This window comes from Corvus kubaryi, unplaced genomic scaffold (genome assembly GCF_017639235.1).
Source record: "Corvus kubaryi isolate FWS band 111438036 unplaced genomic scaffold, C.kubaryi_AGA036_p1.0 split3-73, whole genome shotgun sequence".
Lineage (NCBI taxonomy): Eukaryota > Metazoa > Chordata > Aves > Passeriformes > Corvidae > Corvus > Corvus kubaryi.
This window is the reverse complement of record NW_024582091.1, coordinates 4,434,462-4,448,848: the sequence shown is the minus strand read 5'-3', so window position 1 is coordinate 4,448,848 and position 14,387 is coordinate 4,434,462. Positions and strand designations below refer to the sequence as shown.

Below are 14,387 nucleotides of genomic sequence, written 5' to 3'. Positions count from 1 at the left end.
ACCAAAATAACTCAAGGAACTACTCATCAGTCTATTCCTAATGACCACTAGATAAATTTTGGATAATGAAATGCACCTCATCACTGTCTTTACATGAAGATGAGCCCTTTCCACCAGCAATGCTAATACCAAGACTCCCCATTGGACTGCACACAGTAATGGTTACCTGGAAAAGAATTATAATGGATAAGTGGCCTGATTAATCAAAAACCTTGCCTATCAGTTACACGAGCATTGAAAATCTAGCTCCCACACTGAACACCAGCAGACATGCCCCTGGAGAGCCCAGCCCAGAGTAAAATGGTGCTACCCCTTCAATGGGTATTTTTCTTCAGTAGAAAAATGGTGCTGCCCTACTGGCACATGCAAGACTTGTCACCACTGCTTTGAAACCATGGACTGAACAAAGACTCAGCTCAGTGCCCACCTGCATGTACCTTCGACTTGACCTCACAATACCAAAGCTGGATATATAAAGTGAGATGCACGGCTACAAGAAAAGTGGGCTTTGTTGGGGTTTTTTAATGGGAAATTCTTTTTCCATATAAGCCATGGGGAGCAAGGACAACCCTCAGCCTACTCTCTTTAAGGTAAACCTCACGCCATCTGCCATGCAATGTGTCCACTTCTTTGCATCTTTTATAAACTGCCTCACACAAGAGGGCTTCCCCCACAGACACAGGGCCTGCCCCACAGACATGCAGAGCCCCCCAGCAGCAAGCACAGCCCATGCAGCAGTTCCAAACCTTCAGCGGGGGCTGCGGCACATCCAGCACCTGCAGCTCGTCCAGGATGCGGCTGCTCTCGCTGGGGAAGCTGCCTGCTGCTGAGACAGGTGGCTGCACCTTAGTGCTGGATCCTGGAAGAGTCTTCCCTTTCATTGCCAACTTGTGCTTTTCCTGAAGTGTTTTTCTGGTATTTCTTTGATCTCGCATGCTATCATTGCTATCAAAAAGGCTGCCCGAAAACTTGGAAATAGGTTCCTGAGGGTTAAAGATAAAAAAGGTAAACATAGCAACAGCAAGGAGAATCTGAAACACAGACCTTACCCAGGCTAACATGAATTTCTTCCTCACTCTCACATTGCTGTACGATAGAATTTGTTTCACTGAATACAAAACTGGAACTTTACAGCAAACATACAAGGATTTCTTTTAGCATTATTTCTCTGGGCATGTTTTGCCCTCGAGACTGGGGTTGAAACTGTGAGAACAGGGAGAGGACTGGGATTTGTATAGCCTCTCCCTGGCATGCACAAGCACACGTAACACACATAGATCCATATGTGCATAAATCCTACAATGCCCTGTGAAAATGACAGAGCATGAGAACAAGACTATTTTGGGCAGCCTCTGGCAGCCCCGTAGCATGAATCCACTGTTCCAGGGGAAGGAACCACACGCACAAGGCAAAGGAAAGATATTTCCATACAGAAAATAAAACATTTCTCATAGTTCCTCAAAGCTCACATTCCATTTTTGGGAGCATAGGTGTGAGAGGGAAGGCAAACCCCTGCCTTGCATCTACACATCTAAGACTTTTTTTTAGTCGTTGGATTGACTTTAGTTGCAAATGGCAGTGAGTGGAGACCTGCAAACCTAAGTGATTTAGGAGTCCTCTGGAAATGGAACCTCAAAGGTGATGCATACTAAAGCCTACTTTGAAGCCTGGCTCTAGGATGAACCTACTCTGAGATGCAGGGAGGAGCTCACAATGTCACCCTATGCTTAGATAAACCACAAGGGCTTGAAAAGAGAAATACACAATTCAAATACATTCACTAAACAATTAAAGCTTCAGACAAGTTCGCAAAATGTAGTGATGTTTTTCAGCTATTCCTGGCGAAGGGTTAAACAAAATTCAGACACGATGCTCAAATTCTGTTCACATTTTATGAATGCTTTATTTATATTTAGCTGATTTTTGCTCCCTAATCTGATGGGTTAAGGTCAAATCAGATCTTCATATTGCCCAAATCCTTCTATCTTCTCTTGGCAGTAAAATGATGCAGCAAACACACACCAACACCTCTGAAAATAAGCCCCATATGTGTTTTTCTAAGCTGGGAAGTTTAATACCAGAAATAAAAAGCAGTGGCATTACCTTGAACAGCTGTGCAGAACCCCAATGGACACTTTATTTTTCATCTATATTGGTGCTTTCCCACAATCTCTTTTTGGCTGGGATGGAAAGAAGCATTGCCAACCCCAGGGAAAGCATACAAGGCATGATTGCTTCCTATTTTCACTTAAAAAAAAATTTGCTTAGCTTTAACTCACATAAAACATTCATTACCTTTCTTCTCTTGAGAGAGATTCCTCTTTACAGTGCCAGGCTAACCAACCTGGAGATGGCTCAGTGCTGTGGGTGCCAGGGAGGAAGCCCACGAGCAAGAGCCAGGACTGTGGGCTGGAAGAGGGGGCACACCAGGAGCCCTCACAGGGGCTAGGAAGGAAAGAGAGGAAGAGGAGCAGGAGCCCCAGTTCCTCCCTCATCTCCCAGCAAACATCAGGAAGGATGGTGAGCAATGCCCTGAGAGGGAAAGGCTGCAAGAGTGCAATCACAACCTCCTTTCCGAGGCTAGGACCAGGAGGACAGCCAGGCTGCTGCATAGGTGACAGACACCTGCCAGGCACAGGCTGGAGAAACTACAGCAGGCAGGGGCTCACAGACATCAGCATCCTGGAAGGGCACCACCCAAAACGTGCACCAGAGTAGCACTGCAACCTCTCCTTTCTACCATCCAGGCCCAGGGAGACGCTGAGCCCCAAGTACTGCCAACAACCTACTCACCTGAAAGAGATGGAGGGAGGCTGCTAACCACAGATCTAAGTAGGAGTAAAGTAAAAAACGTGTCTCAGCGTTGCTCAGGTTACTCATCTTAACCTGCAAGTTGAACTGTACTCTTGAGGGTTGGATGGATTAATTGCAAGCAAAGTAAAGGAATAAAACATTGAACTCTGCACCATCTGCACAAGCAAGGACATGAGAGTACAAGCAATGCACAGACCCGAAGTGCTCTGCTCCATAGCACTGTGAGCAGCCATAGCCTCTTCATAGATACACATTGTCTCCCCCAATTTCAAGACTACTTACATCATCAGGATCCTCGAGTTCCTCTGCTTCTTGCTCAGGACTAATCCTTCCTTCTCTCCATTTTCCATTAGCAGAGCTGAATTTGTGCAGGTTACCACCATGAAAACCTTCCTTTCCCTTCAACGAGGCCCAGCGAGAGCCCTGGGAGCTCCAGTTATGGCCACTGTACAGTTTAGGAGACTTGGGAAGCCACTTAATAGAGTCCTGAGGGGGAAGAGGACATAAAAAAAAAAAAAAGGCAATTAATAGATTTTAAGAAAGCAATTGAAGTATGTAAGTGCAGAAACTCCCTGGCAAGTTATTTTATATTCTTGCAAATACTGTTTCCCTTTTTTACCTTTAGAGGTACCTTCAGTCCCAGAGAGAGACTTTGCCAGTTAATGGGCATTACTGGTGATACAAAGAGCAAGCAAAGGCTGCTGAAAATAGTGGAAGCCTTTAAGGATTTTTAAGAGCATGGGACCGAGCCTACCTTCAGCATCATAAAGAAGAATTAATGATCAACAACAGTCTTCAATAAAGTGTACTATTAAGAAAACAAACAAGAGCACTTAGACCTTTAGTGACCATCTCATCTCACAACCTGAGTTTAAAAAACTATTAAGTCACTCCCCTCTTCATTATTCATTAAATAAAATGTTTCATTTGTTGAATGGTACCAACAGAAAGCACAACACTTAACTGATCTTTTAAGGATTGGTGATTTTCAAAGTGATTATAGTCCAGTTATCCCAAAATGTCCATTACTTATTTACATCCAAAATACTCCACCTCTCTCACTCGTACACAGAAGTTTATACATGACAAGTTGTGTCAAGGTTACCTATGTACCTAAATTTCACTGTATTTTAGAAGTCACTTTTCAAAGTAACTTTTTCTTTGAACCTTTCTTTTAACCTCACCTCTGCATTTTCTTACAGTGATACAAATCCGATGGCAAAAAGCATCCTGATGCCATACAAATAAGATACATCAATAGAGAAAACAACCTAACAAAAACAACTTTCAACAAGCTTGTGGTGGGGCAATAAGAAGCACACGGTGACTTACACGTGTTTTAACAGGTATTTGATTCAGATTTAACAGTTCTTTAAGTTTCCATTTTCCTTTTTAAATGCAGAATGTTTATATTCACACACACACAGATTTCTTGCTGCTACCAGCAACCCAGATGTCACCATCTCTATTGGATCTAAAGTTGATAAAGACAAGGAAATAGGACAAGATTGTTCATGCTGGACACACTGATTCATCTTCAGCTGCCAAAGGTCCCCTTGGGATTCTTCACTTGCTTTTGATTTCAGGATGGCTGAAAACACTAGGAAATGGAAATGGACAGTATCTCAGCACCTCACTGGAGAACACCACAGACCTTTCTGTGAGCCTTGAAAAGATGATAACCCCAATGCAGGATTATTTGTATTGTACAAGGAAGGCATGATTGGCTTCTGCAGGAAATTTGCTGTTAAACCACATTTTGAACTGCACTGACACTCAGTGATACCACTATTTGCAGATAAATAGCCCATATTCCTGGTTATTCTAAACCACATTGCTCAGGACACTGGAGGTGATTGCCAATTTAGTTATCAGTGGGAAAGCAGCACAAACAATCACAACACGGCAGTGGCTCCCCTTCCTCCTGACAATTCAAAATGCAAGGCAGGATATCTCCTGATATTTCTTCACGCTCATCTTGAATAAGGAAAACACAGGGTACCCTAAACAGAAACTTTGCTTTCTGTGATTGTTAACTAGGGGGATAGCAATTCTAATCACATAGATAAACAGTACACTAGGTGAAATTGTTTGCTATTGGCTTGGTCTGTTGTATTTCAGAATAGCTAATGTGACATCTCTCAATGTTCAGGGTATTTCAAGAGACAAATTAAATCCTTGTCAACTTCTAAGCTCATTAGGAAGTCATAAAGCAATTTCACTCTAAAAATAAACACGGGTACAGTGAAGCATTTAACTCCTTCCAAGGAAATGTCTCATCCTTGTTTGACCCTGACCCCTAATCCTAAACAACAGCTTCTCAAACTCAGCCTGCCAAATTCTGTAAGACCAGTAAAAGGCTATTTCCTCAACGTAACAGACAGAGATTTCTAATTAAGCTTATGCTGACAATCCCTTCATCATTTTAGGCATACATTGAACTGCAGTGGCAGCCTCCTGTATGCACAAGGAGCAAGGTGATGAACATCAGTAGATTTTACATCCCTATGCCCCCTGCAGTTCAGCTGGGAACACAGAGCTACAGGGCACTCCTGCTCCCTGTCTGCCTTCTCCTATGGCAGGATGCTTTTCCTCATGCTGACATACAGCTGAAAATAAATTCAGTACCTGTTTAACACCTGTAACCCAAGAAATTTTAGTCTTTAATATTTTTGATCTACAGCACTACAAAGTAAAACAGAGACAACAGAAAAATTTTGGTGAAGAATTTTCACCAGGTCTACACAGTACTGTGGATAGCATTATGTTTATGAAAGTTTCCTAATTTGGTTCTATCAGTAGCAGAAGATGGAATGGAACAACCAGAAATGCCTTTTAGTCTATATTTGCACGTATCTGCTCTATGCAAAACACCACAGGAATTATACTTTCACAAAGTAAAATGGAGAAACCGAGCCAATGAATGCTACTGCTGTGAGTGCAGGCTAATACTACTTTGCAAACAAATCTTAATCCTCAATTGTTTTTTACAGCTTGATCCTTTTTGATGAAAGAAAAGGGAGAGGGGTGGAAATAAGAAGATAGTGAACTCAGCCCCTCAGTCTGATTTTTTTTACTGGATTTTGTTTTCCCTGCCAAAAATAAAGCCAATTCCTTACTCTGATGTATTAATGAAAATTGCTTTAGATGGGCGACAAGCTTCCATCACCCCTCAAGGTAGTTCAGGTAACAGAAAGTAGATTTGTACTCCAAAAACGAAGCTCTCTCAAAAAACTTGCAGTAATTTATTAGCTCATTCCCATTATATTAAATACTATAGGACCACGGTTTGAGACAGGAGGCTACTGGCAAATATCCTAATATGAAGAAAAAAATGATCAGTTCTCCTCACAGAATTTTACAGATGATAATTGGTCTTCTTACTACACAGGTAGAGTTTGGAAGTTCTTTCTTGTGTTTCATATGTGGGGAAGCTAAGACCCAAAAAGATTAAAAACGTGATTGGTTTCAGTCATTAGTAGCAAACACAAAGTGAGATGCACATAGATTTACATCTGCTTAAAAATAGCTGGAATGAAACAAAGAAGGCAAATTCTGTATTTAGGACTTTAAGCTTCGTGGGTATGTGGGTGGTGTAACACTGATGTTTTGTAAATGCAGAAGTGTTTTGAGGGAGAAAATATTTACCAGCCTAGCAGTTATTATGTTCCATGGAAACACATTTTTCTTCTCCCTTCACTGTTAATGATCCTCACTGATCGGTAACAGATTGTTTTGCTTCACTTTTTCACCAGCAAGTCAAGTGACATTTTTACCTCCTTTCAATACGTTTTTCATCTTTTCAAAGGCAGCCTCTTCGTAACATAACTACTGCTCCGTATCATATCCCTGTACGTTAAGAGGACAAATTGTTCTCATAAAGCACAAGGTATCTGTTCTGGTAAGATCTCACTAACAAATGCCCTAGAGAATGCATTTCCTCCAGGAAACAAAGGTGGTAAATGAAAGAGAATCCAAAAGAGCCTAACAATAAAAGCCAAGATATGAAAGCCACCCATGTCTCTGAAGTACCATACTGAAATCACACAGGGAAAATGAAGCACCCTGCTTACAGCCACAGCCTGGTCTCCACTGGCAAGTAGAAACCAGTTACCTAGAACATTACAATGGTCATACACCTGCTACTACAATTCAACTCAAAACCCCAAACACATATTCTTACCTGTTTTTCTATTTAAAAGATGATTTGCTTAAATAGCACAATTATGGGAAAGAAAATGTTTTTAAAGATGCATTTCCTAGAACACTTTCGTGCTTCTAAGTATAACTACACATAACACATTCTACTAATCAAAAACTATTTCGGACTCATTCCCTTTTTAATGTACAAAAGACTGTTTCTAAGAAAGCATTGTGTAATTCACATGAAACAAAAGCTGAACAAAATGCTGCTGAAACAAAGGCATCCTTGAATATACTTTCACTGGAGGAGAGACAACGTAAAAGCTGCCTGAACTGATTATGGAAGCAAGCCTTATACACTTTGCTAGCAGTAAATATATGACTTAATTTCAAACTCAGATATTCAAGTATTAACTATCCAGATAAGATTTTTTAAATTTCCTGAAAATACAATTTTAAAAAATTGCTGTAGGTTATCCTAAAAATACCCACTATGCAAATGCTCTTCAGACTTGGGAAGTTTTCTTCCCTTTTGAATGAACAAAAGTCATCAGTAATATTCAAACAAACCTTTTAGCTAGTTAGTTTGGATTTTGTTTTGGTTTTAAGTTGCTTAGTGGAAGTTCATGACGCCATTAACAAACTAAAAAAAAATTCACTCGTTTATAATCATGTCATCATGTAGTGCCCTGTTTAATCTTCCAGAAATACAGGACAATCATATCTCCTATGAGCTACTTCAGAATGATTTAAAGCAGCCCATTTATTTTGGGGTTGAGTAAAACTGGCAAGTTACTGAGAGTGATCACAGAATCAGACTGTTTCCATCATGAGCATATTCCCTTAACTTGCCTGAGTTTGCCTCAGGAGCAAAAGAAGACAGTTTTAGTTGGACACAAAACTATTTAAATGCTTCAAAGTCCTTTCTCCGCATCATACTGGGGGATGCGTACAAACTGAAATCCAAGCTGCTGATGCTTTGGTGGTATTTCCAAGCTCTGTGTGCATCTGTGGATCTTGAGGAAAGTTACTGCAGTCAGCACTGGTCTTCCACAGTGAGAGTTGCTAACATTTGGTGTTTGGCTGTCACCACCAGCTGCACATCAGAGATTTCAGCCAAGACAACATTCCCCAGCAATAGAAGAGCACATCAGAGAAACAGTGTCAAAGGTTACTGTACATCAGGTGTCCACTTCCTGGTGTTAATGCCAAGGGAGGTTTGCTAAAACCCTTCTCTGAAACATCACTGAGGAGCCACAGAGTTCTCTCCATGGACAATAGTGCTGCTGTATTTTCAAGAGAGGTCTTCTCCTGGAAAAAGATCAGCTACTTGTTAAGATCTCAGAGTTAAGGGACTAATAACAACAGTTTTAGAGGCAAATACCTTGAACAGGTTACAAATTTAAAACCAGACTGCCATGAACCCTTGCTCCTGAAGTTAGCACACAGTCCAGCTCCACTTATTGAGCTCCATCCTCAAAGCCCTCTGCTCTGGCAGAACCCATGACTGACCAGCCCACTGCCACAAGAACTGTGTAAGTGGGAATAAAACAAACACTGTCTCCAACACCCACCAGAAGAGGAGACAGGACGGCTCCTGCAAAGCAGCTCAGAGAGTTGTCCTCAAATCAGGCATGTGCTACCCACTTCAAAAAAAAAAAAAAAAAAAATCACATTCTTCATTCAGCTAGTGGAATAATGATTACAATCCTGACTTTATAATAAAAGAGGGAGGCACTGTTCCTCTGAAAATTTCACAATTGCTTCAGAAGAAAGGGAACACCCAAAACAATTACTGGTAGTCAAGACCAGACAGCTTTTGTCATATTCCCTGACAGCAACCCAAGCACAGAAACAGATTTGTGTGTTTGTCGGAGACTGAAGATGGGAAACACTCTTATCAAGTCAACTGAAAAACTAAAGTAATTTTATTTTCTGGAGTCAAGGCAAAGAATGGTGGTGAATTCTCCACAACAAAAGGTCTAGATACTTCTGATAAAGTGTATTTCTGTCTCAGTGGGAGGCGGACATTTACAGCAAACCTGGATAGTATCAACCAATATACTAAAAAATGCCCTTTTAATAAAACTTAATTCCTGGCGTCACTACTCTCTCTTAAAAGCTGAAATTATGAGCTGCAAGTAGCGAAACCTGTTAAGTAGCTAATCAGCAAAAAGCTGCTCACACAGCACTAGTAAAGCATCAGTGCTAGACAAGCAGCAGGCCAAGCAGGATACAAACAAGTCACTTGCTGGAAAGAACAGCATCATGCAAGTTTCCAGTACACGCTTTCCTACAATACGCTGATTATCAAAAATATGGCACTTAAGCCAGAAAAATAATCTCAACACATAAATTACATGGAAGTTGTGGGAAAAGCCTGGAGCAACACACAAAGGATGGAAAAATCCATTGCTACACTAACTACGATAGCACAGGTGTGCCCTTTTCCTTCCTATTCTTTTAAGGCTAGGAATTGTGACTTTGAATAAAGAGAACTTGCATGCAGTACCTGGCAGGTTAATATTAAATCCACTCGACCAGTACGGTGAGTTGATTTTCCCCAGTTACCTGTTTATAGCTAATAAAACAGCATGCAAATTTTGTAGCTTCTTTGCATCAAACCCACCTCTCAAAAGATTTACAAAGTAGGAAAAGTTTATAGAGAAAAAATTCATAACCATATTTACTACTCAGGCTCCTCACAGCATCAGCAAGAGAAAAAAAACCAGAGACTGGGAAGATAGGGCTTGTGCTTTCAAGGACAGACATTGCTTCATCAGAACATGTGTCATCAGCTTTTTCTGGCTATAAAACACAGTTAAAACTGCCTGGAATGTTATCAACACTGTTGGGAGAAGTGTACCTCAACCACTCTATAAAATGGCATATACATGGATCGCTCGAGATCAGAGGGACTTCTGAGGTCTAAGCTGATGGAGGTTTGATCAAGTGGAATGACATGCAAGTTGCTCTGAACCAGCATTAGGAGAGAGAGGGTAGCCACTTGTCTCTGCACAGCTAGTGTTCAAGCATCTTGTCAGCCCTGAAAAGCAACACTTCATCTGCTATTATTCCATACCACCAGCAGCTGTTCCCATACCTCAGGGTGTAGCCTGGAAATTACACTTACTGCCAGACTCAAACACTACACTACCTTGTATACACTGTTCAACTACCTGCAGCAGAGCAGAATCTCAAATTGCCTCACCAAAAAGTATAAACAAAAGACATTAACGAGATACAGTGCTACGCAGTGTTAGTGTAAAAGACTGAAAAACACACCTCCTTTATCTCTCCCCAGACACTGACTGAAAAAACATAATAAAAATCCAGACTTCCACTACACAAGTTAAAAAAGTGAAGACAGATGGCAGTGAAAAGCAAGGAAACACCAACATTCCTCGGGGGATAGTAGCTGGTTGGTCTGATGAAGGACCAGCTCCTCTAACCTCTCATTAAGCAATTGTTGGATTCTAGTCTGAGCTCAATTTATTTTCTTTTACAATTGAGTGGAGGCAAACATTTTCAATATGCATTTCATACCACCCATCTTTGGCTGAGACGACCACAAGAAATGATACCAGCCACCCTCGGGTGCAGGAATGTGAAACCATCCCAAATGAAGGCAACCAGCCTGGATCACCCACTTATTTATCTGTAGTCAGAGAAACCACAACAAATATTCCTTCCACTACTAAAAATTTTTAAAAAATCACCGAAGTAAAAAATATTGACTGCTGACCAGTTACTTTGCGTCAAAGTGGATGCAGCAAATAGTGCTTGTCTTGTGGTGAGTTTGTGGGCTGCAGCAGTCTCCACGAGCCTGCTGAATGTACAAAAAGAACTGCCGAGTGACACAGAGCATATCACAGCACTGGGACAAGACTTGCATCATGTTCTGACTGCAGCAGGAGGTGCACAAGGGCAGTTAATTATTTTCATCTGGTGGCATGTCAGGCAAGGGCCCAAATCCAGGCTTTATGCATTCATCTTGCTGATGGAGCAGACACTAAAAACTAAACAAACCACGGCCTCCAAATGAAAAATTGGCCTCACAGAGACTTGCTGCCTTTGGCTCTTTTAGGAACTGTCTTTTTTAGGAAATTTTTTTTTCATCTCAAATAGGTTTGTTGCGGTTTACTTGGACTCTGGGTACAGGGTTTCCTGTATTTTTAAACTTTCGTTGTGCCGATTCCAGTAAGTACTTTACAAAGAAAATTCTACCCAAGGTTGGAGTGAGCTGTACCAAAACCTGATTTTCTTTTTGGTTTTATTTTAACAGCAGCTTACCAAGAATAACCAGGAGAACTCTCCTCTGGGAAGAATGAAACAGCACTACCACTGAACTGACCTAACACCTACAAACCTCCAGCACCCTCCTGCAAAGAAACCATGTCTTGAAGCTTAAATGAGGAATCTTTGGGATGAGAAATGAAAACTAATGCATTGTACCAGGTTAGATTTGAATACTTGCAGATGGCTTGAAACACCTACTTGCTCAGTATCAAAAAGAGAGCAGTGCCTTTTGTAAAAGCTTCAAATGAAAATTCAAAGAGTTAAACTAAAAAATTATCACATATTGCAGGTATTAATTTGAACACAAGTTATTATGACTTCCCCGATCTCCTCCTTTCCCACCTTCTCCTAGATATCCTCATACAACCAACATTTACTGGAAAAAACATTCAGTAGAAGAAAGGGCATCATTAGCCACACAAAACTTCAGATCTTTCATTTTGTTGAAATTTGGGTTCATTGCATTATCTAACACTAAATATATGACATTTTTGCTCTGCACCTCAAGTCCCTCACTGAACCAGTCAGTGGTCTTTGTTAGCTCATGGCACGTACAGAACCCAGAGACATCAACATCAGTCTTTATCAGGCTTTTGCAAAATTGTTATTTACTGAATTCAATTCAGTTAATACTTACCTTTATAAACAAACCAGAACCCACAGATTTAATAAGACCTTGAAAGCAGCATTGGACAACTGAAGTGCAACACAGTAACAGTGACAGCATTAATTCATAGATACTTTAATTGCTGGTTTAATGATACATCACATCTACTGAAGCTTTTAAAGATGTTTTTATTATGGTTTTATAAATTTTTATAAAACCACCAAAGCACTTTAAAGAATCATGCTTTCTTGTGTAATACATAAAACTAATTTCATACTGTGCTTCTGAAAGTTTATCATGCTGTTTTCCAAGTTATCTTACAGATGGCACATATAAGAAAAAACAATGGAAGCATGAATTTCTAGTGACTGCAATGCAACAAGGCATCCAAACCAAGATGTTTTATTACAACTAAGTTAAAGTGTGAGTGCATTATGTAATGAACATTAGCAGTTTGGTCATTTAATCTTAATTCTGTTTACAACAAAACTAACATTTGTGCTTCACAACCTAAGATCCCATAATACAAACATAAATTCTCTGCTGTAAAATTCCCAACAAATTACTGTCCAGAAAGAAAAACATATCTAAAGCAAGAGACCAAATCTACTCACTTTCCTCGAGAATTTCTATATTTAAGACTAATATGACATACCAGACACAATAAGGCACAATGGGTGGTACAAACAAATGAATACAGTTGTCCATAAAACTTGTTCTCTTCCACAAATACTAAAATATGTACCGCTCAAGATAAATTTTCTCTTAAAAATGAAATACATCATCTTGTTATGAAAGTCCTATACAAAAATTTAAAATTTACACCATCTGAGCTGCCAAAAAATAAAAAAATGTACCGATTTCCCACAAAACTATATTTCTCACCAGCACATCCAGCCACTGGGAGGAAGGTATCCCAGCACTCTGGAAAAGAAAAGCATTATTTCCCCTGTGTTTAAGACAAAAATATTGTATTCTGCATACAGTAGTGTATTAAACTTAAAAAAGCCTAGGACTATTAAAATTACAAAATTGATTCGGAAATTATTGGTTCACTGCCTGGATGAAATAAGGCACTTTCTTCCAGCGGGTCGCACTTTTCATGTGTATGGAGGTGATGAATCAGGTTCTGGTTAAAAACAAAAAGGGGCTCAGTGAGGTCCCAGAAGACGACAGGAACATTTAAACAGCAGGGGAAGACACAGGAGGTAAAACCTGGAGATGAAACTCTACACAGAAGTGGTCACTCTGTCAATGGCATTATTGACCTCGTTTTTGTTTGAATCCAGTCCTTTAGCAGCATTCATATCATTCCGTAAATTCTCCACTGTCTTTTTCATGTTCTTTAATTCTCCAGGGTGTGGAGTGGCTCGCCTTAGAAGTGTTCTCTAAAAATAAACAGCGCAATAAGTGGTTTTGCCTTTGTCTCTCTGCAAAAACAACATACACTTTCAAGGCTTCAGCATTCAAATACCAAATATTACGTATCAATTTTTTTCCTTTTTTCCCCCCCCCTTTTTCCTTTTCAAACTACGATGCTCTGTGATGAACAACACTTTAAAAGCTACTTGTTTATGAAGACAGGGAAGGAGGTTTTAAGAAGTCTCTAAAAGCAAATTTTGTCCTCTTTTGGACTACTAATCTGAAAGCCGCTCAAGTGAACTCCAATTACAAGTTATGAAGTGAAGACTCTTTCGTAACTATACTTGGGGATTTTTTTTCTCCCCAAAAGCATGCAAATGATTTAAGATCACACTTCAAACATAAAACATCCATCTGATTTTGAAAGACTCTCACAAGATCTCTTTACAGTTTTAGATGGTGTTTGTGTGGAGCTCCATTTGCCTTTCAGCCTCACCACATAGTCTGGTTCTCTAGTCAGTTGAGAACAAGCATTTTGAGAGGAAGAGGGAGTATTTCTCTCCCACCTTAGACACAGGAATGTCTATCATTGTGCCGAAACCTTTACAAGGAAAACAAAAATTTACAACAACTCCAATTAGCATCCAGGCTGGAGACCAACAGAACACCACAAATACAATATATGTGTAATACAGGTATACATGCACTTACTTTTTAGTGGCATGCATGTAAACTGTGCAGAGTACAGCAGAACTGATGACCCATAAGTGGATGCTTTGGTCAAGACTGCTTTGGAAATCTGCCCTTCCCTCTCCTCAGAAAGATCATAAACTTTTTTCCCCTAGAAAGGTTCTTGCCTCAAATCAGGCTGTAATACCAGGACTGAAAGCAGTTATCTTCAACACCTGAGCCCTCACTACTGCATGGACATTCTCAGGTTGGCACAGCTGTTAAGCAGCATCATTCTGAACTCCCTATCAGTCTGTGAACCATGCCTGTTAAGAGATATTTTGTTTCTGCTGCTTTGGAGTAAGCAACTACCCTATTTTTTCATTTCCATACTAAAGTAGGAGTTTTTATAGTCACTTTTTGAACTAAAACAATCCAGACAGTGCCCTGAAGTATCTCAAGCTGAAATCTAATGAGGACCACCAGCAACTTT

General features: G+C 40.2%; 1 protein-coding gene across 7 annotated transcripts in view; it reads right to left on the bottom strand.

The window, feature by feature from the left end:
- Nucleotides 1-14,387, bottom strand: part of LRRC1 (leucine rich repeat containing 1) — a 100,281-nt gene that overhangs the window by 15,877 nt on the left and 70,017 nt on the right. For 4 of the 7 annotated variants that reach the window (XM_042016814.1, XM_042016815.1, XM_042016818.1 and 1 more), the window contains exons 14-16: nt 3,097-3,300; nt 747-983; nt 77-166 (exon numbers count right to left, since the gene is read on the bottom strand). In XM_042016814.1, the coding sequence (XP_041872748.1) occupies nt 77-166; nt 747-983; nt 3,097-3,300 (531 nt within the window). Of the gene's footprint in view, nt 1-76; nt 167-746; nt 984-3,096; nt 3,301-12,031; nt 13,252-14,387 lie in introns of those variants that run through there. The other 3 variants (XM_042016819.1, XM_042016820.1, XM_042016816.1) reach the window with 2 other exon arrangements.